Below are 24,987 nucleotides of genomic sequence, written 5' to 3'. Positions count from 1 at the left end.
CCACTATTGTATAACATTTTCCAGCCACTCTGCAAATATAAATAGTGCAGACATCAGAGCACTGGACAAAGGAGAGTAAATGTATTGCATGTGAAAAATAAAGCAGTTCCATTAACTGTGTTCATCAGGTTAGCTCACCTTAGTTGTTAACAGGCAGCACATACCCAATGGAAGAATCGACTTTCCCCACCAAGATCCAGAAAGGTAACCTTTATTTGCACCTTCTCTCTGAATGGAATTCATTTAACAAATATTTACTGGGCATGTGCCCTCCCTCTTCTGGACACAAACTGCATCCTCAACTACAAACTCCCTGGCTGTTAGAGCCAGGGGCTGAGGTCTTGGCTGGTCACTACGTACTGCTCTTTACCTGTGTTAAGTGAGGAGAGCAGACTGCTGCTGCTGCTAAGTCATTTCAGGTGTGTCAGACTCTGTGCGACCCCATAGACTGCAGCCCACCAGGCTCCCCCGTCCCTGGGATTCTCCAGGCAAGAACACTCGAATGGGTTGCCATTTCCTTCTCCAGTGCATGAAAGTGAAATGGAAGTCGCTCAGTCGTGTCCGACTCCCAGCGACCCCATGGACTGCAGCATACCAGGCTCCTCCGTCTGTGGGATTTTCCAGGCAAGAATACTGGAGTGGGGTGCCATTGCCTTCTCCACTAGATGGGGTCTAAAAGTTCTTCCAGATATAATTCTACAGACTCAAGTTGGCAAAAGCACCCTGAGCTCCAGGGACATCCTAAGGAAATCATAATGTCTTTACCTCGAAAACGAGGACAGGGGAGGTGGTAGTTTTTCAGAGAGGAAACGTCACTTGGGTCCTTCCTGTACTGGGAGCTGCACTGACAGATTACAGTCCAGCCCGGAGTTGTAATTCACGAAACAGCGAAACTCATTTCCCAGGGTTCGAGTGTGTTCTGGAATAAACTTGCACATCTTCACTCCAAGCAGCTTTGCTGCCGCGTCCTCCATGACAGCACCTGAGGAGAACCACCAGACAAGCCTCAGAGCCACGCTGGCCGGGGCAAGGAGCTGCCAGTTCCACTCAGCAATAGGGGGAAGGTCACTGCTTTCTATCCTTTTACTTCCTCCAACATTTTTGCCAAGTTCCTACTATTTTTCCCTTTATCAAGAATTTTTCTGCCTCTATAAAGCTGAGATACTTAGAAATTGTAAAAATTACTTATATTCTACAAAGTAACAAAAGATAATTTTACTAAAAACTTTTTCCAACTTGGACTCAGCAGCCCCTTTCTGGGTAATATCTAATTGTGCAAACACATTTGTACCAGCTTCTGGCTGATGACTGCACGTCTCCCTCCAGCCCGTCCTCTGCACCAGGGGGAGCGAGGGGCTGCAGGCCTGAAAGTAGGGGGACCTACAGCTCATGTTTTCATTTTGAAACGCCAGGATAATCCCCCTCCCTCACCGGTGAGAACATCTTCTGTTCTGGTAAACCATCTAACATCTTGGTCTGTGACCTCTGACATCCACTTTAACCCCAGAGGTTGCATATTTCTTTATCAGCTAGAGAGGCTGAGCCAGACATGTTACTAGTACTGACACTGCTGAGTACAGATAGCACTCCCGGTGCCCTCACCTCGCGCCAAACCCCACTTCCTGGGCGTCGTGCCACAGAATTCTCAACAGGCCCCGAGAGGCAGCAGCACCTCAGCCCCAGGGTGCAGGGAGATAAGTGGAATGAGGTCACAGGGTGTGTGGTCGGCCAGCACAAACCTGTGCACAGCAGGATCTTTCCCCGGGTCAGGAGCTTGATAGTTTCTGACATTTTCCTAAGACATTCCTCCGAGAGATAGGGGGGATCTGCCACGACGATGTCAAAGCTGTGTGTGGCGATCCTCTCAGGTAAGTCCACAGGGTTCTTGTAGTCATAGTAGACAAAGTCCTCTCCGTATATGGCAAACCTGCGGTCGTACTCGAAGATGCAGACGGAGACATCGTCTCTGTGCCGCTCTCTCAGCTTCTGGTAGACACTGGGGGCGCTCACACACGCTATTCTGGAACAGAGAGACCCAGCTCATGAATGAGCTTTGTGATAGCATACAGCAGCAAATAACCACTTCACTGAAAAAGTATAGCCCATGTCAGATTTTCTTCACACTACAAACAAAAGTAATAACAGCAGTGAATTTTGGGAGGAATCTGGTGTTTACAGATCTACAAACTCATAATTTTTGAGTATGAAATGTATGTTTCATGGTAAAAAAATGTGAAACATTAGGTACAAGAGTTACGCAGCCCATGACCTGAATTTACCTGTTATTTTCCTGTTGGTCTCTTTTAACATTTATTTCAAATACTTTTAAGCCTCAAACTAAATATTTTCAAGTTATTTGGTAATATTCATATATTTAATATATAAAGAAAAAGCCTTAGGACTTTCAGCTAAAGATGCAGAGGGAACACATTCATTTAGATTTGCTTCTTCAAAGCAATTAATCATGAGAAGGAAACCTCCAACAGCAAGACAATGAGGGAAGACAAAGGAAACATGCTCAGGAAGCTGACAGGCAAGGGTGTGGTCTGGGTGGCTTCTGACTCTGCAGGCCCAAGGGAGCCAAATCCCAAATTGGCAGCCAGGAAAGCTGAGAGGGAGCCTCGCCAACACCAAAGCACCCGCAGCTCAGGAAGCTGAAAACCAGGTAGCTCAAGAAGTAGGGGTGAAGGGGCGGCAGGGGGACTGTTTTTGGAAGGTCTATCGAAGAGGAAAAGACCCAGGATTCTCATCTCTGCACCAAGCCTCCACACTGTGGGAGAAAATGGGAAGGATGTTGTCCGGATGGGGGTAGGGGCACAGCTAGTGGTGAAGGGCCGTGTGGAATGGCAAGGATCACATTAAACCCACCAGATGTTGGGAGCCCTGACCTCCTGGAATGAGGTCAACGAGATGCGTGACTCCCAGGAAGGAAGGTGGCTCTTTCTGGGGCTCTTACCAGCCCACAAGAAAAAGCCTGGATTTACTGACCGGGCATTCCTGGGAAAACAGCTGATCCATACCAGCTAACTGCAGACACCAAGCAGAGAAAGCCTGCCCATGTATCAGAGCTTCCAACCTTAGCGTGCCCATCTCAACTAGGAGCACACAGCAGAGGGTCAGCAGACCACTCAGGAGAGTCAGTGCGTACTAAAGCCAAAATATTAATAAAACATGAGAGGCATGCTGGAGTCAGAGACTGTGAAGAGAAGAAGTCCTGTAATGTGATGTCCTCAGAAGGATGAACAAGATACCTTGATAAATATCCAGAGACCTAAGAAATTACAGGTGATAAAGTACAGGATAGCAGAAATGGCAAAGTCAGTGGAAAGTTTCAAAGATAAAGTTGAGGAATTTTCCCAGAAGGTCAGGTAAGAAAGACAAAACGCGTGAAAGGGACAGAAAGAAAAATGAATCAGGTAAAGAAGAATAGAAGAAAAAAAAAGGACAATTTTCCCAAACTGGAGGACCCGAGTTATGAGAACAGAAAGGTTTCCACCCCTTTCGACAAATGAAAGCACCATGCCAGGACACACAACACGGCATTAGGAGAAAACCCTAAGCCAGCAGGGGGCAGGGGTGCAAAAAACAGGTTTCTCATAAGAAATCAGAATGGCATTGTACTTCTCAATAACTAACACATCAAGAGAATGGGTAGAATAAAAATATTTTGAGACAGGTTTTTAAAATTTCCCTCTAGTGAAAAGTGTTGAAGGATGTACCCAACCAAGATAAAGCTGTGAACTAAGGACTGGGATACTGGATACAGGAAGGTCAGAACAAGAAAGATAAGAGGACACTCAGTAGATGGTGGAGGGAAATACCAAGACCAGAGCCGGACGTACACCAGCCCAGACAGAAGAGGTGGCAAAGCCAGGGGGGTGGGGGGAGTATTTTTTCCAAGGAGTTGAAATATGTGTAAGTTCGTTGGTTAAGAGATTTACACCACTGGGAGAATTTGAGGGTTAGTGATATGGACGTATAAACCCTATTTAACCAAGACAGGATATAACTAACACCAATTCTACACAATCACTTCCAGGAAACAAACATAGTAACACTTCCCAGGTCATTTTATGAAGCTACTAATATGAAACCCAAACCAAGGGAATAAAACAGGAAATTTCAAACTAATTATCACTCATGAAAGTTGCTGAGTTGTAGCCGACTCTTCGTGACCCCATGGACTTCTCCATGGGGATTCCAGGCCAGAGTACTGGAGTGGGCAGCCATTCCCTTCTCCAGGGGATGTTCCCAACTGAGGGATCAAACCCAGGTCTCCCCCACTGCAGGTGGATTCTTACCAGCTGAGCCACCAGGGAAGTATGTAGAAGCAAGAGCCTCAAAAAATATTACCAATGAGTCCAACCATAAAAATGGATATAACTACTGGGAGCACGGACAGGAAGCACACCTGTGTGCAGTGGAGGATGAAGAAGCTAAATCCTTAGTCTCTTAAGGTGAGATGTCTGTAAGTGACAAATGAACAAGTGCCAATATAAACAGGTTTAGAATTGTAGAAGAGCTGAAAGGCAAGGGGGGGACAAGGGGAAAATTAACAATGGATTATGTTGGGGGCCAGAGTGACGTACTCCGCCCATGGCAAAGGTCATGAGGAAGGAGGCTCGACATACGCAAAGGCGGGATCGAGCCTCAGGAGTCCCCCTGGAACTCCTCGAGCATCTACCCCCATAACCAGAGCCTGCCTACTTTACTACTTTGTGCTCACCTACACCTCTGACTTTACGGGGGGCTGTCCCCCACCACCTCTTTCAGAGAAGGAGTTAACTTAGAGCTCCAGTTAATAATAATTCCTGGGCGTGATAAGAGTGTTTTAACCTACAAACTCCTCTGAAGGTTCTCTAGCTTGCCTGACAGGCTTGTCCGGCCACATGTGATTGCTCACAGCCTCCCAACCGTGAGAGGCAGGAGATGCTTTAAACCTTCTAAAAACAGGTTCCTTAGAAAAGTTAGAAACTATTAGTATAAGTATAATGGGCTGATTAGAAACTGTATTGGTGAAGGGTTTTTCATTTGTTGAGCCAATGTTTGTTGCTAAGTTTCCACATCCCCTGCCCTTACACACATTAATGAATATACAGAAGACTACGTTAGACCTTAGGCTAAGTAAATTCTTTCCTTAACTAAAACCCACTACACCCTCACCCTATAGGAATGTAACTTTACTTGGGTGGCGTCTGTTTTAAGAATAATCACCCCTGGAGAAATAAGTGTCCTGGTTGACTGACCGCTGTCACAAGGAGAGGGTCGTAAATTGTCAGCAGGCCCCCCCCTGGCCAGAAGATGATGTAACACCCCTAAGACCTCTGTATACATTTGTGTGAAGCACCTGACTTTAATAAAAGTCAGGACTGCTGTCCCCACGTGACTTTAGTATAACATCTCAGTGTATAAAAACAGACTCTGGAAAATAAAGAATTAGGATCAGTTTCTCGAAATACTGGTCTCCCCATGTCGCTCTCTCTCTCACTCTGGTTGAGTCTCCATCTGGAGCTCGGAACCCCCCATGCTTACTAATTATGCCTGGGCTTCTAAGATCCAACCGGGGAGGCCTCAGTGTCTCCTCTCCTTCAGGAGAATGGAAGGACGCCTGCGGCCTACGTAAGTGATGCAAACTTCTTGTCTTGAAGTTTTATTGGTCTCCCACGTAAACCAAGCTACTCAGCCTCTTTTCTCCACTGAATTTTCCTACTGAGCTATCCTCATCCTATTACTCTTTATATCTTTGATAAAATATTTAAATAAATAGGTCGCCGACGCCATCCCCGCTTCGAATACCCTGGATCAGCCGGGGCAGGACCCCGGCAGGATTACTTTGTTCAACAAGTCTTTCAGGACCATTTGACTTCATATGCACACAAAGTTCTGACAGAAATAAATACCAAACTAACAAAACCTATAATTCTCAAAATTTCAGAAAGATCAAACATTAAGATTTTTTTCTTTTAAAGCAATTCTAGGGGAATAAAGGAGAAGGCAATGGCAACCCACTCCAGCACTCTTCCCTGGCAAATCCCATGGACGGAGGACCCTGGTAGGCTGTAGTCCATGGGGTCGCTAGGAGTCGGGACACAACTGAAGTGACTTAGCAGCAGCAGCAGGGGAATAAAAGGAATAGAAAAATGTTAAGGAACAGATGAAGATGACTTACATGGAACAGGGTTTTGAGTGTGCCCCTAGCAGCGACAGGAAAGCATTCTTTATTCCTTGTGGTCTTCAAATCATCAACCACAGGTTTTGCAGATTACAGGTGAACCTTCTTACAAACCATCTCTCATCCAGGAAGGACATTTAAAGTATTACTTTAGATTAAAAGGCAAAAGAGAAGAGAACCCAGTATCTCACCTGCCGCCCTCCCCGGCAGCTGCCACTGCATCCTCAGCAAGGCGCGTGGCCGTCTCCGGGCTGTACCAGAACTGGCTCAGCTGCTGTGACAGGAACGAGTGAATTGTATTAGACCTGGCATACACGTGTCCTTTTAATTCGTATCTATTTACCAAAACGAATTCTGTCAACAGCCAGTGTCACTGCTGGGCCAGGCAGTATATTCTGCGCTTCCTTTTGGTATGGCACCTCCTATTCTTCTAGAGTTAATAAACAAACCACTGTTGCATTTGCTTGGGTTCTCCGAAACTATCCCTAATTCTCCCAACATCATCCTGTAGCTCCTGAAAAGTGGTGCATGGGAAGTCAATGTTGTGAGACTTACCATGTCTTACACATTTAACATTTTATCCTCACATTTCATTGGTAACTCAGCTGGGCATAGAATCCTAGACTGAATGAAATTTTCACTCTAAATATTGAAGGCAGTGCTTCACTTTTTTTCTAGTTTCTAATAAAGCTATTGAAAAGTGCAATGTGACCTGTCCTGAGACACTGGAGGTGACATGCTTTTCTCCAGAAGGTTCTAAGATCTTCTTTGTCACCTACATCTAAAAGTTTCACTCATGCCTCCTGGACTTATCCTCTAGTTTTATAATGTATTCTTTCAAACTTCCTGGGAGATTTCTTCATTTTTGTGAACAAAACAAGTGCCAAAAATATACAAATAGTTAATTCAGGTAGTGAGATTATGACTTGTTTTTTTATTCATATTTACCTATTTTCTACACCGACCATAGATTACTTTCAGAATCGGAAAGTACATAGTATTTAAGCAAGCAAAAGGAAAAGAGAAAGACTACCTTAAGGTGGACTCAGGTTTCTAATATTTACTATTCAAAGCATCAAGCTAAAGACGAAAACATGACGAAAGAAACTAGAGGCATCTGAGTAGATGGAACATCCAGAGTAAATAAAAAGAAACATTTCTGTCCCAATTTCAAACAGATGATGAATTTTATATAATTTTATATAAAATAATATAAACTTTATATAACTTAGATCTACACTTGACACAAAATGTCAAAGACTGCACACACACACACCTCCCAGCTGCAAAGTGATGAAGAGAGGCAGATCGATGATTAAGGTAGTCAAAGAAATTTCAAGCCTCATCTATTTCTCAACTATGCTTCAAAAAAGGTAGATTTCTACGTTACAGTTTAGGTTAGCTTTCCTCAACTCACTTTTAAAAATTCCTATTTTTATTTGGCTCATAAAAATACAATTAAAATACATACTGTGCACCAGGAACTATTAATATCTTCTTTAAAACCCCTTTCATCAATTTTCCACATGTTTAACACCAGTTGCCCCCTTACTGCAATGATCCCTTCCCATAAGGAATGCTGTGCTCCAGTAAAAACTGACAGAATGAATCTGTCTACAAGAAGTACAGTCTGTTGGACACGATCTCTTCCCCTATCTGAAACGTCCCCTCCTCTGACCACCAAGCAGCCCGGGTCAGAATGAGGAAAATCTGCACTCCCAGTCTTAGCTACTGAACAGGCTATCAGCTTCCTAGTGACAAGCGAGACAAACTGGGCTGTTAGGTGGGGTAAAGACCAACAGTGGACTAGGTACAGAACACACTCCACACTGCCAACACGTCCGGATGGATGCAGAGCATGGTCACTTACCCAGTTCTCTTCTATTATCCCGATGTTGTACTTGTCGTCACCACAGAGGTCAGAGTGGTGCTGCTGCTCAGCATAAAACTCCTGCAGAGCTGCAAGGGCGTGTGAGGAAAGCTGGGGGGGGCCCTCGTCTTCGGAGTCACTCATCTCACACCTGCAGGGAATGAGTCAAGTGATGTTAGTGTGTTTTTCCTTTCCATCAAACAATTAAAAAAATTAACTCATAGCAATGATCCAAACTGGAAGTGAGTTGTATCAGGAAAACAGGTATTTAAAATTTCTGAGACCAGGAACCTCCCTGGTGGTTCAGTGGCCAAGACCCCACACTCCCAGTGTAGGGCCCGGGTTCTATCCCCGGTCAGGGAACGAGATGCCACGTGCCATAAACAAAGGCCGGGCGCAGCCAAGCACATGCATACATACGTCTGCAGAGATCTTCCACTAACTAAAGCTGAACAAATAAATGCATGCTTACTCTCTCCGTGTATACAGTTTTCACAATAAGACTTTTCACATTTTTATGACTCCTTGCAGAATGAAATCTGTAAAGATGTTTTGCTTTCTTCTGGTACCCCAGTGGTCACATGCAGATAATTCACAGTAGACTCTGAATCAGAGCTTTTTATGTGTGAATGTCATTGTTGAGGTGACCTAAGGCTCCTAGGTGTTACAATGGCACAAGTGAAGGATTGGTAAAGGAGGGGTAGAGGAAGAGATAGGAAAATTAAGAGATGAGAGAGGATGCAAATTACCATCACAATGAGATACAACCATACACCTACCAGACTGACTACAATGGAAAAGACAGGTAACACCGAATGTTTTGGGGGGTGTAGAATAATAGAAACGGCCTACTTTGCTGCTGAAATGTAAACTGATGAAAACATTTTGGATAACAATATTACCTTACCTCTGCTTCAAACTCAGAAATTCTGCATCATATAACTATGTGAAACTCCTGTGATTCACATAAATAGACATGGAGAATACGTTCAAAGTGGAAATGTGTACTGGCAACAACTAAAACTGCTGAAATGTCCACCCACTGGACATTACATAATATAACAGACTGCTGTGTATTCCTACAGTAGAGTACTATATCACATGGAAAACATTTCCTTTTCTCCTCTGCTGGCTTGCCACCTGTAACTGTTATGTAGTTACTTGAAGGATTACAGGTTTATAGGGTATCTATCATGGCACGCGATCAAATAGCATTACACCACTTCTGTGTTATACAAAAACCTTACGATTTGTATATAACTTCCATTTCTCTCCTCCAAGCCTTTGTGTTACTATTGTCCAACGTCTTATTTTTACATTTGATATAAACACACCACAGGCAAATCTGGCCTTGGAGTAATGAAGCAGGGCAAAGGCTAACAGTTTTGTGAAAAGAATGCACTGGTCATAGCAAACACCCTCTTCCAACAACACAAGAGAAGACTCTACACATGGACATCACCAGATGGTCAATACTGAAATCAGATTGATTATATGCAACCAAAGATGGAGAAGCTCTATACAGTCAGCAAAAACAAGACCGGGAGCTGACTGTGGCTCAGATCATGAACTCCTTATTGCCAAATTCAGACTTAAATTGAAGAAAGTAGGGAAAACCACTAGATATTCAGGTATCAAATCCCTTACGATTATACAGTGGAGGTGACAGATTCACAGGATTAGATCTGATAGAGTGCCTGAAGAACTATGGATGAAGATTTGTGACATTGTACCGGAGGCAGGGGTCAAGATCATCCCAGGGAAAAGAAATGTAAAAAGGCAAAATGGTTGTCTGAGGAGGCCTTACAAACAGCTGAGAAAAGACAAGCGAAAGACAAAGGACAAAAGGATATATCCATTTGAATGCAGAGTTTCAAAGAATAGCAAGGAGAGATAAGAAAGCCTTCCTCAGCAATCAATGCAAAGAAATAGAGGAAAACAACAGAATGGGAAAGACTAGAGATCTCTTCAAGAAAATCAGAGATACCAAGGAAGTTTTCATGTGAAGACGGGCACAATAAAGGACAGACATAGTATGGACCTAAAAGCAGCAGAAGATATTAAGAAGAGGTGGCAAGAATACACAGAACTGTACAAAAAAGATCTTCAAGACCCAGATAATCATGATGGTGTGATCACTCACCTAGAGCCAGACATCGTGGAATGTGAAGTCAAGTGGGCCTTAGGAAGCATCACTACAAACAAAACTAGTGGAGGTGATGGAATTCCAGTTGAGCTATTTCAAATCCTAAAAGATGATGCTGTGAAAGTGCGGCACTCAGTATGCCAGCACATTTGGAACTCAGCAGTGGCCACAGGACTGGAAAAGGTCAGTTTTCATTCCAATCCCAAAGAAAGGCAATGCCAAAGAATGCTCAGACTACCGCACAATTGCACTCATCTCACACGCTGGTAAAGTAATGCTCAAAATTCTCCAAGCCAGGCTTCAACAGTACGTGAACCGTGAACTTCCAGATGTTCAAGCTGGATTTAGAAAGGCAGAGGAACCAGAGATCAAATTGCCAACATCCGTTGGATCATGGAAAAAGCAAGAGAGTTCCAGAAAAACATCTAGTTCTGCTTTATTGACTATGCCAAAGCCTTTGACTATGTGGATCACAACAAACTGGAAAATTCTGAAAGAGATGGGAATACCAGACCACCTGACCTGCCTCTTGAGAAATCTGTATGCAGGTCAGGAAGCAACAGTTAGAACTGGACATGGAACAACAAAGTGTTTCCAAATCAGTTCAAGGCTGTCTATTGTCACCCTGCTTATTTAACTTATGTGCAGAGTACATCATGAGAAACGCTGGGCTGAAAGAAGCACAAGCTGGAATCAAGATTGCTGGGAGAAATACCAATAACCTCAGATATGCAGATGACATCACACTTATGGGAGAAAGCGAAGAACTAAAGAGCCTCTTAATGAAAGTGAAAGAGTCAAAAAGTTGGCTTAAAACTCAACATTCAGAAAACTAGGATCATGGCATCTGGTCCTGTCAGTTCATGGCAAATAGATGGGGAAACAGAGGAAACAGTTATAGACTTTATTTTGAGGGGCTCCAAAATCACTGCAGATGGTGACTGCAGCCATGAAATTAAAAGACACTTGTTTCTTGGAAGAAAAGTTATGACCAACCTAGACAGCATATCAAAAGCAGAGACGTTACTTTGCCAACAAAGGTCCGTCTAGTCAAGGCTATGGTTGTTCCAATAGTCATGTCATGCGTGGATGTGAGAGTTGGACTATAAACAAAGCTGAGCACCAAAGAATTGATGCTTTTGAACTGCGGTGTTGGAGAAGACTCTTGAGAGTCCCTTCGATAGCAAGGAGATCCAACCAGTCCATACTGAAGGAGATCAGTCCTGAATATTCAAGGACTGATGCTGAAGCTGAAACTCCAATACTTTGGCCACCTGATACGAAGAACTGACTCATTGGAAAAGACCCTGATGCTGGGAAAGATTGAAGGCGGGAGAAGGGGACGACAGAGGATGAGACGGCTGGATGGCATCACCGACTCTATGGACATGAGTTTGAGTAAACTCCGGGAGTTGGTGATGGACAGGGAGGCCTGGCGTGCTGCAGTCCATGGGGTTGCAAAGAGTCAGACACGATTGAGTGACTGAACTTAACTGAAATACAGCACACTGTTAAAAAATCTTTTAAAAAAACCTACATCGTAACCACTTACATTGCACTTCATTTTGTATTGATTAATACTGCCATCACCTGTCATTCTCCGTGTGCTTGAATGAACATTTCTTGTACCGCAGTTCTCTGGAGCTCCTCCTCTGTACTCACTCTGCCCTGCTTGCTTCCCATGAGGCTTCCCCAGAATCTGTCAGTATTTCCTCAACTCAGAGCGGTCCCTGGGTTCCCTTCCCTGCGTAGCAGCCTGAAAAGTCTTTCGGGCAGTAAGACGAAGTAACCATCAGGTTCAGTCTGTTCATTTCCCTTTTTCAGGGACCACTGACCTTTGTGGCCTGGTGCCCGTTATCTTCAAAGACATTTTTCCCCACATATTTTACCTGTTTTTTTTTTTTTTCAGTTCTATCAGATGGGAGGGGAAATTTAGTCTTGTTACTCCTAGTGGAAGTTCATGACAGTGTTAAAAAAAAGAAACCTACAGCCATATATACTAACAAGAATCAATCTTAAGAATATGTTAAATCACAAAGTTAGAGAATACATATAGTATCAATAATTCTATTTAAGTGAAGTTCAGAAACATGGGGATAAAAGCAAGTTAATGAAAAACCAAAGATTAAAGATAGTGGTTACCACTGGAAGTGAGGAATACATAATTTAAAAAATGTTTACTATATTATCTGCAGAGACCCATGGACTTAATTCTGTAACCAAAAAGTGTCTGAAATGGCTTCTAAACAGTTTGGGCCTTCCCCAAGTAATAATCTTTTTCAAAGAACTTAGAATAAATCTCATGAAAGGACTCATCTATTTTTCTACCCACACTTTTCACACTACAATGATTTCCATTAAGATATGAATTCAATGTAGGAAAATATAAGATTTTTTAAAAACAGAAAAGAATGTATCCAAGTACATGTATAGCTTATAGTAGAAGTCAGTAGTGCTCTGTGAAATGTTTTAGCAAAAAATACACATGTGTGTATAGGGTCGTGCATCACGACACAACTTCCTGCTGCAGGCTGTAGTCTTAAATGTTTGCAGTGTTTCACAGTAAACGATCTATAATTTCTGCACAGACTCATCTCAAGATGGAGAGGTTCTAATACTTTATACAAACAGCTCTTACCTGAAGCAGATACTTGGTATTTTTTATACTGATTGTGAAAAAGCATTTCTGCTCTTATTTATTTAGACATTCAGAAAAACAATACTGGATTCAGAGCAAGAACTGGAGCTGAACTACCTAAGTGTAAATCATGGCTTTGCCACTTATTAACTACATAGCTTTAAGCAAGTATTTAACTCTTCTATGCCTTAATTTTCTCATTTATGAAATGGAGATAATGTTAAAACTTATTTAATAGAGTTGTTCTGAATTAGATGAGTTACTATCTACAAACCACCTAATCGTCCTTGGCACACAACAGGAACAAAAATATTACCTTCAGTACTGTTCAAGTTGCAGCATCTCACTGACAGTACGGAATCTGTGGTGACCACTAGTTTAATACCTTCATGTGACTACTTGGCAGCAGAGGGACCACAAGAAATCAATAATTAAAGCAACACTACAAAGAGTGACAGGAAATGATGAGCATGGTGAACGCTGTGTGCAGGGAGCACGACTGGCTCTGGCTTGTCACTTGTCACCTTCACAGATTAAGATGGACTGATGCTGAATGCTCTGGCCACTGGATGTGAAGAGCTGACTCATGGGAAAAGACCCTGATGCTGCAAAAGATTGAGGGACAACAGAGGATGAGATGGTTGGATGGCATCACTGAGTCAATGGACATGAGTTTGAGCAAACTCTGGGAGACAGTGAGGGACAGGGAAGCCTGGCACGCTGCAGTCCACGGGGTCACAAAGAGCTGGACACAAGTGAACAAGCTATCACTGGATCACTTTTAGACAAAATGCAGGTTAACAGATCTATCATCTCAGAGCACAAAATAAAGTGGTCAGAGAGATGAGACTGTTCAGAAGGTAGACATCATCAAGGTGGGATCTAAAGGTGGGAAGGAATGGTTAGAGTGTGTACAAAGTTATTAGAAGGATCTGGGAAGACTATCTCCATACTGAGAGAACTGTACTGGCACAATCTATCTGATGGAACTGCTTTGGATCATTAGTCTATTCAAAGGCTTTCAACTCCCAGGAGAAGACTTAAAATGTTAATTTCAGTCAGTTTGGGCCCTTAACTCAGCAGTGGCTTCCTATCCCTTCTCCTTATTTTTGCCTCAGGAAGGTTTTATGCTCAGGGGTTAACTTATACAGCTAAGTGAGGACAATGACACAGCGAGGTCAATGCCACTGAAAGTTTGCTGTTGCCAGTTCTAGAAATCCAAGTCACAGCACAGCGGGAAGCACCACATAAGACTGGTCACATGCAGAAACAAGGAGGCAGAAAGAAAACGGGAACAGTGTTTTTACTGCTCAGACAGTGGGCGGAAGGGGAAAACATCCTATGAGGGTAGAGAGGACTTTCACGTGCACCTGAGAGCTAAGCTATGGGGAAGATGCAAGCCCCTCCAGCCCTGAGACGAACGGACGCCAGGCAGACAGCCGTGCTGGAGTCTCAGAACGCAACTCCAACAGCTCCAGGAGCAGCGTGTATGTAACCAGTGGGGGCAAAGTGGGCAATAAAGACCCCTTTCTTCAAATACTGGGAATCTGGATTTTGATTGCTGATGGTACTTCTGATCATGGAGGCAGAGGCAGGCAGCCATTGCTGCAGCACTCCACCCCCCTACCCCCAGCAGAGGCAACTCTGCGGGGATTTAAAGCGCTACGACCACCCCGCCCCCTTCACGGGCCACATATTTAAGGACCAGACCATTATAAACAGCAACCGCATACGTGGAGGGATTTAGAAGGTGCATGTACATGCCCGGGAAAAGGTGTGGGCTTAGAAAGACCTCAAGCTTCCTCAGGCTGATGTTTAGCACAAAAACAGACTATAATAATAGCAATGACAACAACAGAATGACAGAAAAAGCAAATCTTGGAGAAGGGGGAAAATCTGATTTCCAGCACTTTGAACAAAATCATACTGTGAACAAAGTATGAACAAAATCATACTTTATAAACAAAGTATGAACAAAAGCACTTTGAACAAAGCATACAAAGAGACAGCAAAGCATGGCCCGTTGAAAAGAAAAAAGCCATGTCTGAAAAAGGCCACACAGCACTCCTGCTAGACAAAGACCCCAACTGTCCTAAATACGCTAAAAGACCTAAAAAGACGGACAAAGTTAAGAAAACAATGCATGAACATAATGCAAATATCAACAGAGATGGGATACACCTTCAAGTGAACCATGCTCACTGTCCCAGAAGAAAAGATAAAGGGAAAGATTATTAGCTTTTGTGCAGGGCTGAGAAAGTCTGAGAACACTGCAAAGCGAGCTGCAAGGTACAAAGAGGCTTCATACTGGTCTTGTATTTCAGGATTCAGAATCATGAAAAAAAAATTTAATGCTTTCAAAACAAGTTTTTTATAAATGATGAATATAAAATCTATCAGGTGTTTTTGCAAAAGTAAATCCCTGACTTGTTTCCCCTCCCCACAAGATACAGAGTAAGAATTTGGACAGAGTTCTACATGAAACCTAAATATGAAATTCTCATTTATCAGTTGATCCTTAAGGGCTCCAACACTTAATATTTTTAGTAAAGGTCCATTAAAATTAAGGAATCAACAAACCACTGGGCAGTTGCTTTCAACTGTCATTTATGATGCTCACTGAAAATGCTGAAGGAAAAGAACAGTCAATGTGGGACTGCATGTGACAGATATTCAAAGGGCATGGATCTACAAAATCACAAACGATTTAGAGAACACTGCCGGAGAAGCAAACGCTGACTTCAAAAAGCAATCCAAGGAAATCTACGTACATCGTAGCCTCTGGCATCTGGTCAAAAGTGATTCTTCTTTATAGAGACATCATTTTGTCCAATCTGTTAACCAGATCAAATCAACCTTAACACATGTCTCATCTGACACGGACTATTCCAGTCAGTTCTACATGAGGCAGATGGGTTGTTTACTGACACTGTGGTGAAACTGTCATGACACGGGACTCATGCATCAAACATGCCACGAGACTGGCTCATCAGCTTTCTGGGAAGCAACTGAATGCTTCCAGGTCACCCTTCTTGTCATCACAGACTCCATACACATCTATAAACAGACAGAGTCTGTGGATGGGATCAGCTTTGCAAGGGTACCAAGCATCCCAGGGTGGCTTCTGTTTGTAAAGTACAGGGAGGAGATATTGACCATACTTTAGAATTTGTAAAATAGAAAGGACAGCCCTTAAAACAAGCAAGATCTCTTTCTTGTGTTCTCACATAGCTTAACAGAAAACATTTGTTCACCATGAAAGAGAAGTGATTAAAAAATGTAACCAAAGAATCTTGAAAACTTGCTCCGCATAGTAGTGTCTGTTTCTTCTAAGGCAAGTGGAGAAGATTACTGCCTGCATCTGACGATCACGTCCCCGTGCCCCAGGTGCCCTGATGCAGCAGTGCGACGAGAAATCACACAGATGGCCTCGGGACACAGGTTCCTGCCTGCTCCAGGATGGGGCTGGGACATTTCCAGAGGGGGTCCAGTGATCAGTATGTCCAAAGAACTGCTGAAAGGACCAACACCCTTGTAACAGATAAGCAGTCTTAACATAGCATCAGACAGCTAGTGGGTATTTTAATGTCACTACTAGGCACCCCTGAGCGACTGCAGACCACCAAGGGCCGCCCAGAAGCAGAGTGTGTTTGGAGTTAAAGCAGTCTCTGTGCACGTCACAGGGACAGGGGTCGCCAGAGACACTGATGCTAACGTACAGACTCCACGAGATCACAAACAGCAGGGAAGCCAGGCCCTCCAAGACCAAACACGTGAGCTCAGCTAACAGAACAATGACTTAAAGTATACTGTACTTATAAACTCTAAAGTTTTATAATTCACCTTAAAAACAAGAAAGATGAGGGCAGGGAAGCTGAAGAGTTATAGAACCCACAACTCAAATCAGAAGCGAATGATTTTAATCAATGATTCAGAAATGCACGATCATATAACCAACTTGTTATAAGACAGGGTTGTTTAATAGGGAAAAAACAAGGAAATGTTTTCTTCCACAAAGTTTCCAAAATCACATCTTCTTGTATCACTCATGACCCTCTGACTCTCCCTACTGACTTAAATGGTATTTCTTCACACAAATACTTTTCATGAACAGGTTATTTCCTTAATAAGTTACTTCTTGCTTCAGTTCTTTTACTTCAAAATAAAAGTATAATTTACTTATTGGTCTCTACCGATATTCCTTAATTAAAAACTTTTCTTAAAATACAAAGTTGACAGCCTTAACTTTTGGCACGTGTATGTGTGCATACGTGATGGAAGACTGCAAGCCTTTCCAGCATCACCCATACAATAACAGCTCTAGATGCTATACACCAGGCATTCACCTGCTTTAGAGCTACACATGGGAACAGGAGTTCTTTAAGAAGCTGCTACAGTCTGGGAGGGAAAGAGAATGCCCACTGACTGGGCACCAGACCCTGGCGAGGGCTGCCCAAAGGTCCCACATTTGTGCTAGAAGCTGCTGAGAAATGGAGCAGAACTGCTAAGGGGGTGGACTTAGTGCTCTGATGAGGGGCACTGTTCACAATCATTAGTAACAGGAGAGCGAAGCCACAGGGCTGAACCATGGAATGCAAATACCCTCATCATGGAATATGACACCTGGGGCAGGTTTATGTACAGAACGACACGCACGTGATGACAGGGCACCTGACGCTTACACGTCCCACGAACACTGCCTTTCAAAGTCAAGTCTCTGGGGACTCACGGGCTTTACATTCCATGAGCACCACTTCTAGAGCTCCCTGCAGCGCTGGATCAAGAGGTGATGAGATCACCTCCATCTCAGTCACAAGCTGGTTTACTCCCCAAAAGGTGTCCTTCTAACTTCACATTTTTGCCAAGATCAGCTCTAATGAATCAAATGCACCACTACTGCAAGGATTCTGTCTTGTTCAGTTAGTCAAATATATGTTAATCCTTCCTAAGTGGAAGGCCCAGCTTCTACTGTGGGGAGAAGTGCGGACGTGATGAAAGTACATGTATCCAAGTGCCTTCTGAGAGGTCGTCCAAATGCTTACTAGCTTCCAGGGACACCCACAAGACACATCTTTTCTTTTCCTTCAGGATCTCTCTAAAGGTTACTACTCTAGACAGGGAATCCTAAAAATGTCTGAGCAAGGTGATTATTCTGCTAACAAACATACTGCCATTCTCCCATCTCCTCTCATTGTCAGAGTAAAAGAAAGCTTAGAGGTCTCAGGAATCTTGGAGAGAAAGCCTTGACTATCTTTTCTCTTTGTCCTCTTCTTAGAAAATGAAAATTACCATAAATTATGATTTTAAGTAATATGGAGGAGAAAAGTACAGTAGGTCCAGGAGAAAGCTCTGACTCTGCCAGCTTTGGGTCAAGCTGAATATATGACGACAGTTCAGTTTTCTTTGAACAGCTTTATGCATCTTAGGTAAACTTAATATGCTCCAGTGAGGAAAATACCTATCAAGAAAACTACCCCCTTTTGGGACTTCCCCAGTGGTCCAGTGGCTAAGACTCCCCTGCTCCCAATGCAGGGGGCCCAGGTCCGATCCTTGGCTGGGGAACTAGATCCCACGTGTTGTAGTTAAGAGATCCCATGCTGCAGCTAAATATGACACAAGATCCCAAACACAGCAACTGAGCCCTGACACAGCCAAACATGAACACAGACTGCGCTCAAGGCTAAAATGATTCTTAAAAATTGTATTGAAAATTAAAAAAAAAACTTTATCCCTTTCTGTAGGTTTGGAAATAATGTTTGTAGATAATGTAATTTCTTCAACTCACTCAAGCTACTCTGACCAAAGACCCCAAAAATATGAAACCTTTCACCCCCAGAAAACTGGATCATACACTCCAAGGCAGCACATGTATAAACGTGAAATTGTCACGCTGAGTAGCTGCCTGTGCATTTTCAGAGCCTCAGTGGAAGATGTGAGGTATTTCCAGGGTGCCCACCTGTCTCCCAGAGACCACACCAGTTCACCTGAGGTGATGGGGGGCCACCAACATTTGCTCAGAATGGTGTTCCTTCACAACGCTTACAATCTCCTGGGAGCATCCCTACCTAACGACCTAGTGTGTGTTCATTCAAGGTAAAGCAAAGGCGGGTGGCTTTCTCTTTCCCTTTTTAGAAAGCTCTGTCAAGGGCTGCTGCTGCTGCTGCTAAGTCACTTCAGTCGTGTCCGACTCTGTGTGACTCCACAGACGGCAGCCCACCAGACTCCGCCGTCCCTGGGATTCTCCAGGGAAGAACACTGGAGTGGCTTGCCATTTCCTTCTCCAATGCATGAAAGTGAAAAGTGAAAGTGAAGTCGCTCAGTCGTGTCCGACCCTCAGCGACCCCATGGACTGCAGCCTACGGGGTGCCACTGCCTTCTCCGCTGTCAAGAGCAGAAAGTCTAAATTATCTCCCAGGCCTGCCATCACGTTCACGAGCCAGAGAAAGAGCCACAGATTACTCGCGGGAGTGGGGGAAGACACCACACACACCTTGGCAGATGCCAACAGCAAGTGCTCAGATAAAAAAGAAGCAACACCACTTTAGCAAATATTAAAATCCAACGTCTCCTGCGAGAGACTGCAGGTACAGTCGGTTCCTGATTCCAGCTACACCACGACACTGCCTGGAACAGCTGAAGGGCAAGGAAAAGTGCGCGAGTCCACATACTTTCCTGTGTACACATATGAATGCGTACGGATGTTTCCACAGCTGCATTTGTGGATTGACAATGGCTTTCAATTTGCAACCTGAAATCTGTTAGCTAATTACTTAGAAATAAAAACATGAAAACAAAAAAGTTGGCTTTAACTTCAAAGCAAATAATTCCGAACAGCAGATTAAGAAAACTACTTTCATAGCTGAAAAAGAAAAAAAAAAAAATTGTGTGGAGGGTGGATCTCTAAATTGTCCATATTTCCAGCATCCGGGCCTCTACCGGGACGCGGGCGGACGGGGCCGACGAGGGGCGGCAGGTTGCCCCGTGCCCCTCCACAGAACGACGCCGCCCGCGACCCCGGTGTCCACACGCACACCGTCCACCGCCACGGGCTGCCACCACAACCGCCCCGCCTCCCGGAACACGCCCGGCCCCCCTCCAGACACCACCCCCCTCCCCTCCACGCCTTGGAGACGGCCGTTACTCCACACGCTGAGACCCCGGCTGAAGCGCGGCTCCACGCGCCCGGGCCCGGCCCCGCGGCCGACCTGAGCACACCCGAGACGGCAGCGCCTCCCAACCCCTTCCGCCCGGCCCCGAGTACCAGAGCCGCTACCCTGACCGTGTCGGGAGACGCGGACGAGCGGAGTCGGCGCGGGCTCCTCACTCCACTCGCCGCTCGAGTCCACGCGTGCTCCGTAGCCCGCGGGTCCCGGTCGGGCAGCCAGCTGCGTTTGCGCGTGCGCACTGCGGCCCGCCAGGCCGGAAGCGTGCGCGGGGGCGCGTCCGCGCAAGCACAGCAGTCCCGCGGGGCGGGGTAGGAGGGGGCCGGGTCGTGGGCGGGGCTGCGGGCTGGCCCGGTCTGCGCACGCGCAGACGAGCGCTCCCGGGAGGCCCTTGGGCACCGCGCCACGTGCAGGGCCGCCTCGCGCCGGGAGCTGCGCGGCTGAGCACGTGTCCGCGAGGACCGGGGCAGCAGAGACGCTGCAGGTTTTAAGGCGCACCAAGAGATCTGGCGTTTGCACTTCACTGTACGTTTCACAAGCAGCAAGGCCCCGTCTGTTCCGCCTCCTCCGTCTAATGGGGAGATAGACATAGCCACCGCTGCGTTAGAGAAGGCCTTTAAATAAAACCCCGCACACCCTCCGCGGTGCGTCTGTCGGAGCCACGGTAGACCCCCGCCTAACACCGAGGGTTCCCGCGACCCGAAGACGCGGTCCCCGTGCTGAGACCGCCTACGAGCTGGGCAAACCCTCCCCTCATGAAGCAGCAGCGCTGTGTGCAACGACTCACGGGCGGGAGCACGGCCTCCGCGGAGCCGGGTCAGAGCCGACGCCTGCGCGCGGACTGGAGGTGCTTGCAGACCCCGAGCGGTGTCATGACTGTTCTCCCGCAGGGCCACCAATCCATGCAGCATCCCTGCCCGCTTTCTCCTCATCCTCCTTACCAATCCCGTCATCTTCCCACGTTACCTTCTATTGAATACTTTTAATCCTTTCTGGTATAAGGTGAGGATATAAATTAAAAACAGGTTTGCTATTCTGGGAATACCGTAATTTCCACTTTAAATACGGCCCCCAAGCTTACGGCAAACCATGCTTTCATTTTTTGTTTGGATGACAAGTCCACTACGCTGCGTACGTCAAAACCAGCTATAATTTAGGAAAGCAGCAGGAAAGAAAACATATATCAAGCTAAAAGAACAATAAATATGCACTGAGAGACAATAACTGACTTTTATGGCAGTATATATTTTTTTACAGAGGTAGTAGTGTTCCATACATAGGACACACTGCCTTGGCTTATTCAGCAGAAAGGCTTATTTATGTTAAAGCAAGTTATTTTTGGATTAAAACAGATCTATAATATTTTAAGCTTTCAAAGTTTCAACTGCTTTCACCGTATGTGAGACAATAGTTATCTGCCATTTAATGTGTATTACTGTTTTTTTATTAAAGTGACCACAGTTGTCAGAAGTTCAAATAGTTACAACTCTTTCAGCTGAAACGTTTGCATTGTAATTTAATAGGTTTTGCAAATCATAGAAAAAATTTAAGATACCAAGAGGCAATTTTATTATCATTGAAACAAAGGGGAAACTGCAGGAATTCCCTGGCAGCCCCGTGGTCAGTATGCAGTGCTTTTACTGCCGAGGCCCTGGCTTCAATCTCTAGTCAGGGAACTGAGATCCCACAAGCCATGTGGCCAATAAATAAATAACTAAAGGGAAACTACTCGTCAAGTAAACTGGACTAGAAAGATACATTCAAATCAATCTCAGTTCAGGAATTACTCCTTTTGTGTGGCCTGTGAAGAAGGCTGAGCGCCAAAGAATTGATGCTTTTGAACTGTGGTGTTGGAGAAGACTCTTGAGAGTCCCTTGGACTGCAAGGAGATCCAACCAGTCCATTCTGAAGGAGATCAGCCCTGGGATTTCTCTGGAAGGAATGATGCTAAAGCTGAAACTCCGGTACTTTGGCCACCTCATGCGAAGAGTTGACTCATTGGAAAAGACTCTGATGCTGGGAGGGATTGGGGGCAGGAGGAGAAGGGGACGACAGAGGATGAGATGGCTGGATGGCATCACTGACCCGATGGACTTGAGTCTCAGTGAACTCCGGGAGTTGGTGATGGACAGGGAGGCCTGGCGTGCTGCAATTCATGGAGTCGCAAAGAGTCGGACACAACTGAGCGACTGATCTGATCTGACGACTGAGCGACTTCACTTTCACTTTTCACTTTCATGCATTGGAGAAGGAAATGGCAAACCCACTCCAGTGTTCTTGCCTGGAGAATCCCAGGGACGGGGGAGCCTGGTGGGCTGCCGTCTCTGGGGTCGCACAAAGTCGGACACGACTGAAGTGACTTAGCAGCAGCAGCAGCAGCATTGATCCAACTAGTCCATTCTAAAGGAGATCAGTCCTGGGTGTTCTTTGGACGGACTGATGCTAAAGCTGAAACTCCAATACTTTGGCCACCTCATGCAAAGCGTTGACTCATTGGAAAAGACTGATGCTGGGAGGGACTGGGGACAGGAGGAGAAGGGGACGACAGAGGATGAGATGGCTGGATGGTATCACCCACTCGATGGACGTGAGTTTGAGTGAACTCCAGGAGTTGGTGATGGACAGGGAGGCCTGGTGTGTTGCAATTCATGGGGTTGCAAAGAGTCGGACATCACTGAGTGACCGAACTGACTGACTGATTGATGATACACATGACAGACCCGTAATCAATGAAAACCCTGAGAAGCTTAGCCAGACGCTGAGTTTGTGTCTCCACCCTGTACTCTGCCAGTCCCAACAGCTTCACCAGGTCAGTCCTGAGAAAGTACCAACAGGGGCAGTGCAGTTACGAGCAGTTGTGCAAATAAAACTGCGGCCTGAGAGACAGGGCTTACTCAGGGGAATATCTGAAGACTGACCTGGCAAAGCAATCAAGAGTGAACACTACCAAAACTTAAAACTACTAACTACTACAGGAATAAAAGTATTTAGCACGTCCCTGCTTAAACTCTCTCTGTGGGACTTCCTGGGCAGTCCAGAGGTCAAGACTGTGCTTCCAAAGCAGGGGTGAGGGGCCAATCCCACATGCTCCATGGCAAGACCACAATATATAAAACAAAACAAAACAAACCCCTCTCTTTCCTTCAGGTTTTTTTTTTCCCTCCCATTTATCAGCTCTGAGAAGCGCCAATGACTTAATCACAGTTCATTCTCTTGCTAGATGTTAAAAATAATTTACACTGAAAAGAGTTCAGCAGGATGTTGACTTATGTGCTAGAAATGACAGTGCTTGCTGCCACTGGTATTGTATGGTGTTTCCAAGCAAAAGATTTTCTCCTTGCTATCACCAAATACGCCCTTTGCTTCCACTTAAGTTTTAAAACAACTGCCACTTGAGATTACAGAGAATGCACAGGACCCAATCTGGGATCCTATGTTTAAGAAACATACAAAAATGTTTCATAATCTAATAATTCACCAAAGTCATCATTCATAAACCACACACTATAAACACACTGTACTTTAAGAGAGCACTAGGATTTTAAAGATGGTATCCAAGAAACACCACCAGACTTTTACATCCGCGGCCTCTAAGACCATCTACAGCTCCCTCCAATGCCAGGTGATGTACCTGGGTTAAGGTCCCCCCTTAGGAATGAAAGAACTCCACTTAATTCCTAAACAGCTTAATGTTTCTTTATCCATCCTTGGAGTAGAATTAAATCTCAACATAACCTAAAAAATCAACAAACATTCAAAGCAATATCAAGTTTAAAATAAAAACTTTACCTTTCACTGAATATGCCTACAAGATTTAGGATTAGGTAAAAAAGAAAGTCTGCCTAACACACAGCAGATGGTACTTTTCCATTTTTCCTGAAAAGTCAAGAACAATGACCCAACTACACTTACTACAAATATGCCTCCACTTCAGTGATTTAACTAATAACTCTGAAATCCTAAGAGGGTGAGCTGAGATAAAAACACATCTGCTCAATACAACAGAATATAAATGAAATTCTGATTTTCTCTCTGAATCCTGGACTAATCCTGTATTAATATTAGGGTTGGGTATTCTCCCAGAAGGTAATGCAATTCCCTATTTTTAACTGTGAAGATATGTCCTTGTGTTTTTTATTTAAAATTATTTTGACTGTAACGTCCCCAGGGTCAGTCATCCTCTGCTTGGCTGGTCAATGAAGGAGCACCATTCCATAAATTTCGTATGGTAGTCTAGCTAAACTCCCATGAACAAATCACACATGATCAAAACAAAAATGTAATAAAAATATTTAGTGAAGACATTTTAACTCCCATTTATGAATTAAAAAATACAAATAAAATTTTATCAATTTGATATTCACCTTGTAACTGGCTCAATACACGGCCTTGATTTAAGTCCTAGAATCATACTATAGCATCTTTTGAAAAATTAAATGCAACTTTATATCTTTATTAATAATGTTAATAGAGGTAAATATTTAAACAGTATACTTATCCCTGGGTCTCTTAAAAAAACTGGAAAGTCAGTATAAGTTTAAAATTTTAATATTTATAAATTTAAAAAATTTTACACATGCTGAATGGTAGCAGTGCTAACATTTTGTGACCATTAAACCAGAAATGAAGCCAAAAAGCTCACTACCTGGAGCTTTCTCCTTTGTACAGAGAACGAAATCACAATACCAGTATTTGCAATCTGTCACCATCTTACGTGGTAGAAGACACCACACCAGGCAGGCCGGCGTGAGACACTGTGGGCACACCCCTCTCAGGTAATAGAGCGCAGACGCACTGCTGAATGTCAAGCTGGGACAGTCAGCCATCAGTACATTCTGACAGCTCCTAACAGCTGAGAGCCTAAGAACACAGACTGAAAAGAAAACCCAAGGCCAAAAGCTCTCCAATGCTGGGAACTCTGGGACCAGGTGAAGGGCAGATCACAGAGGGCAAGCGGGACAAAGATGGTTTGGGGTGAGAGCCGCAGGGGCCGACATG

The 24,987-nt window shown here is 44.5% G+C and overlaps 1 protein-coding gene across 6 annotated transcripts; it reads right to left on the bottom strand.

Moving 5' to 3' along the window:
• Positions 1-195: 195 nt before the first annotated feature.
• On the bottom strand, positions 196-24,277 carry EEF1AKMT1 (EEF1A lysine methyltransferase 1). 6 transcript variants are annotated; one of them, XM_061435003.1, is made up of 5 exons: positions 20,100-20,252; positions 8,043-8,193; positions 6,364-6,446; positions 1,740-2,020; positions 196-982 (listed from the first exon to the last, which is right to left on the bottom strand). In XM_061435003.1, the coding sequence occupies exons 2-5, from the start codon at positions 8,184-8,186 to the stop codon at positions 813-815; spliced, it is 678 nt and encodes a 225-aa protein (XP_061290987.1). In that variant the 5' UTR covers positions 8,187-8,193; positions 20,100-20,252; the 3' UTR covers positions 196-812. The 6 variants fall into 6 exon arrangements, with proteins under 6 accessions (XP_061290987.1, XP_061290984.1, XP_061290985.1 ...); XM_061435000.1 differs by having other exon boundaries at positions 20,106-20,251; XM_061435001.1 differs by having other exon boundaries at positions 20,088-20,250.
• Between the last annotated feature and the right edge of the window lie 710 nt (positions 24,278-24,987).

The sequence above is a fragment of the Bos javanicus genome, chromosome 12 (genome assembly GCF_032452875.1).
Source record: "Bos javanicus breed banteng chromosome 12, ARS-OSU_banteng_1.0, whole genome shotgun sequence".
NCBI classification, from domain to species: domain Eukaryota; kingdom Metazoa; phylum Chordata; class Mammalia; order Artiodactyla; family Bovidae; genus Bos; species Bos javanicus.
Note: the sequence above shows the minus strand (reverse complement) of the source record. Positions and strands in the feature narration are given on the sequence as shown.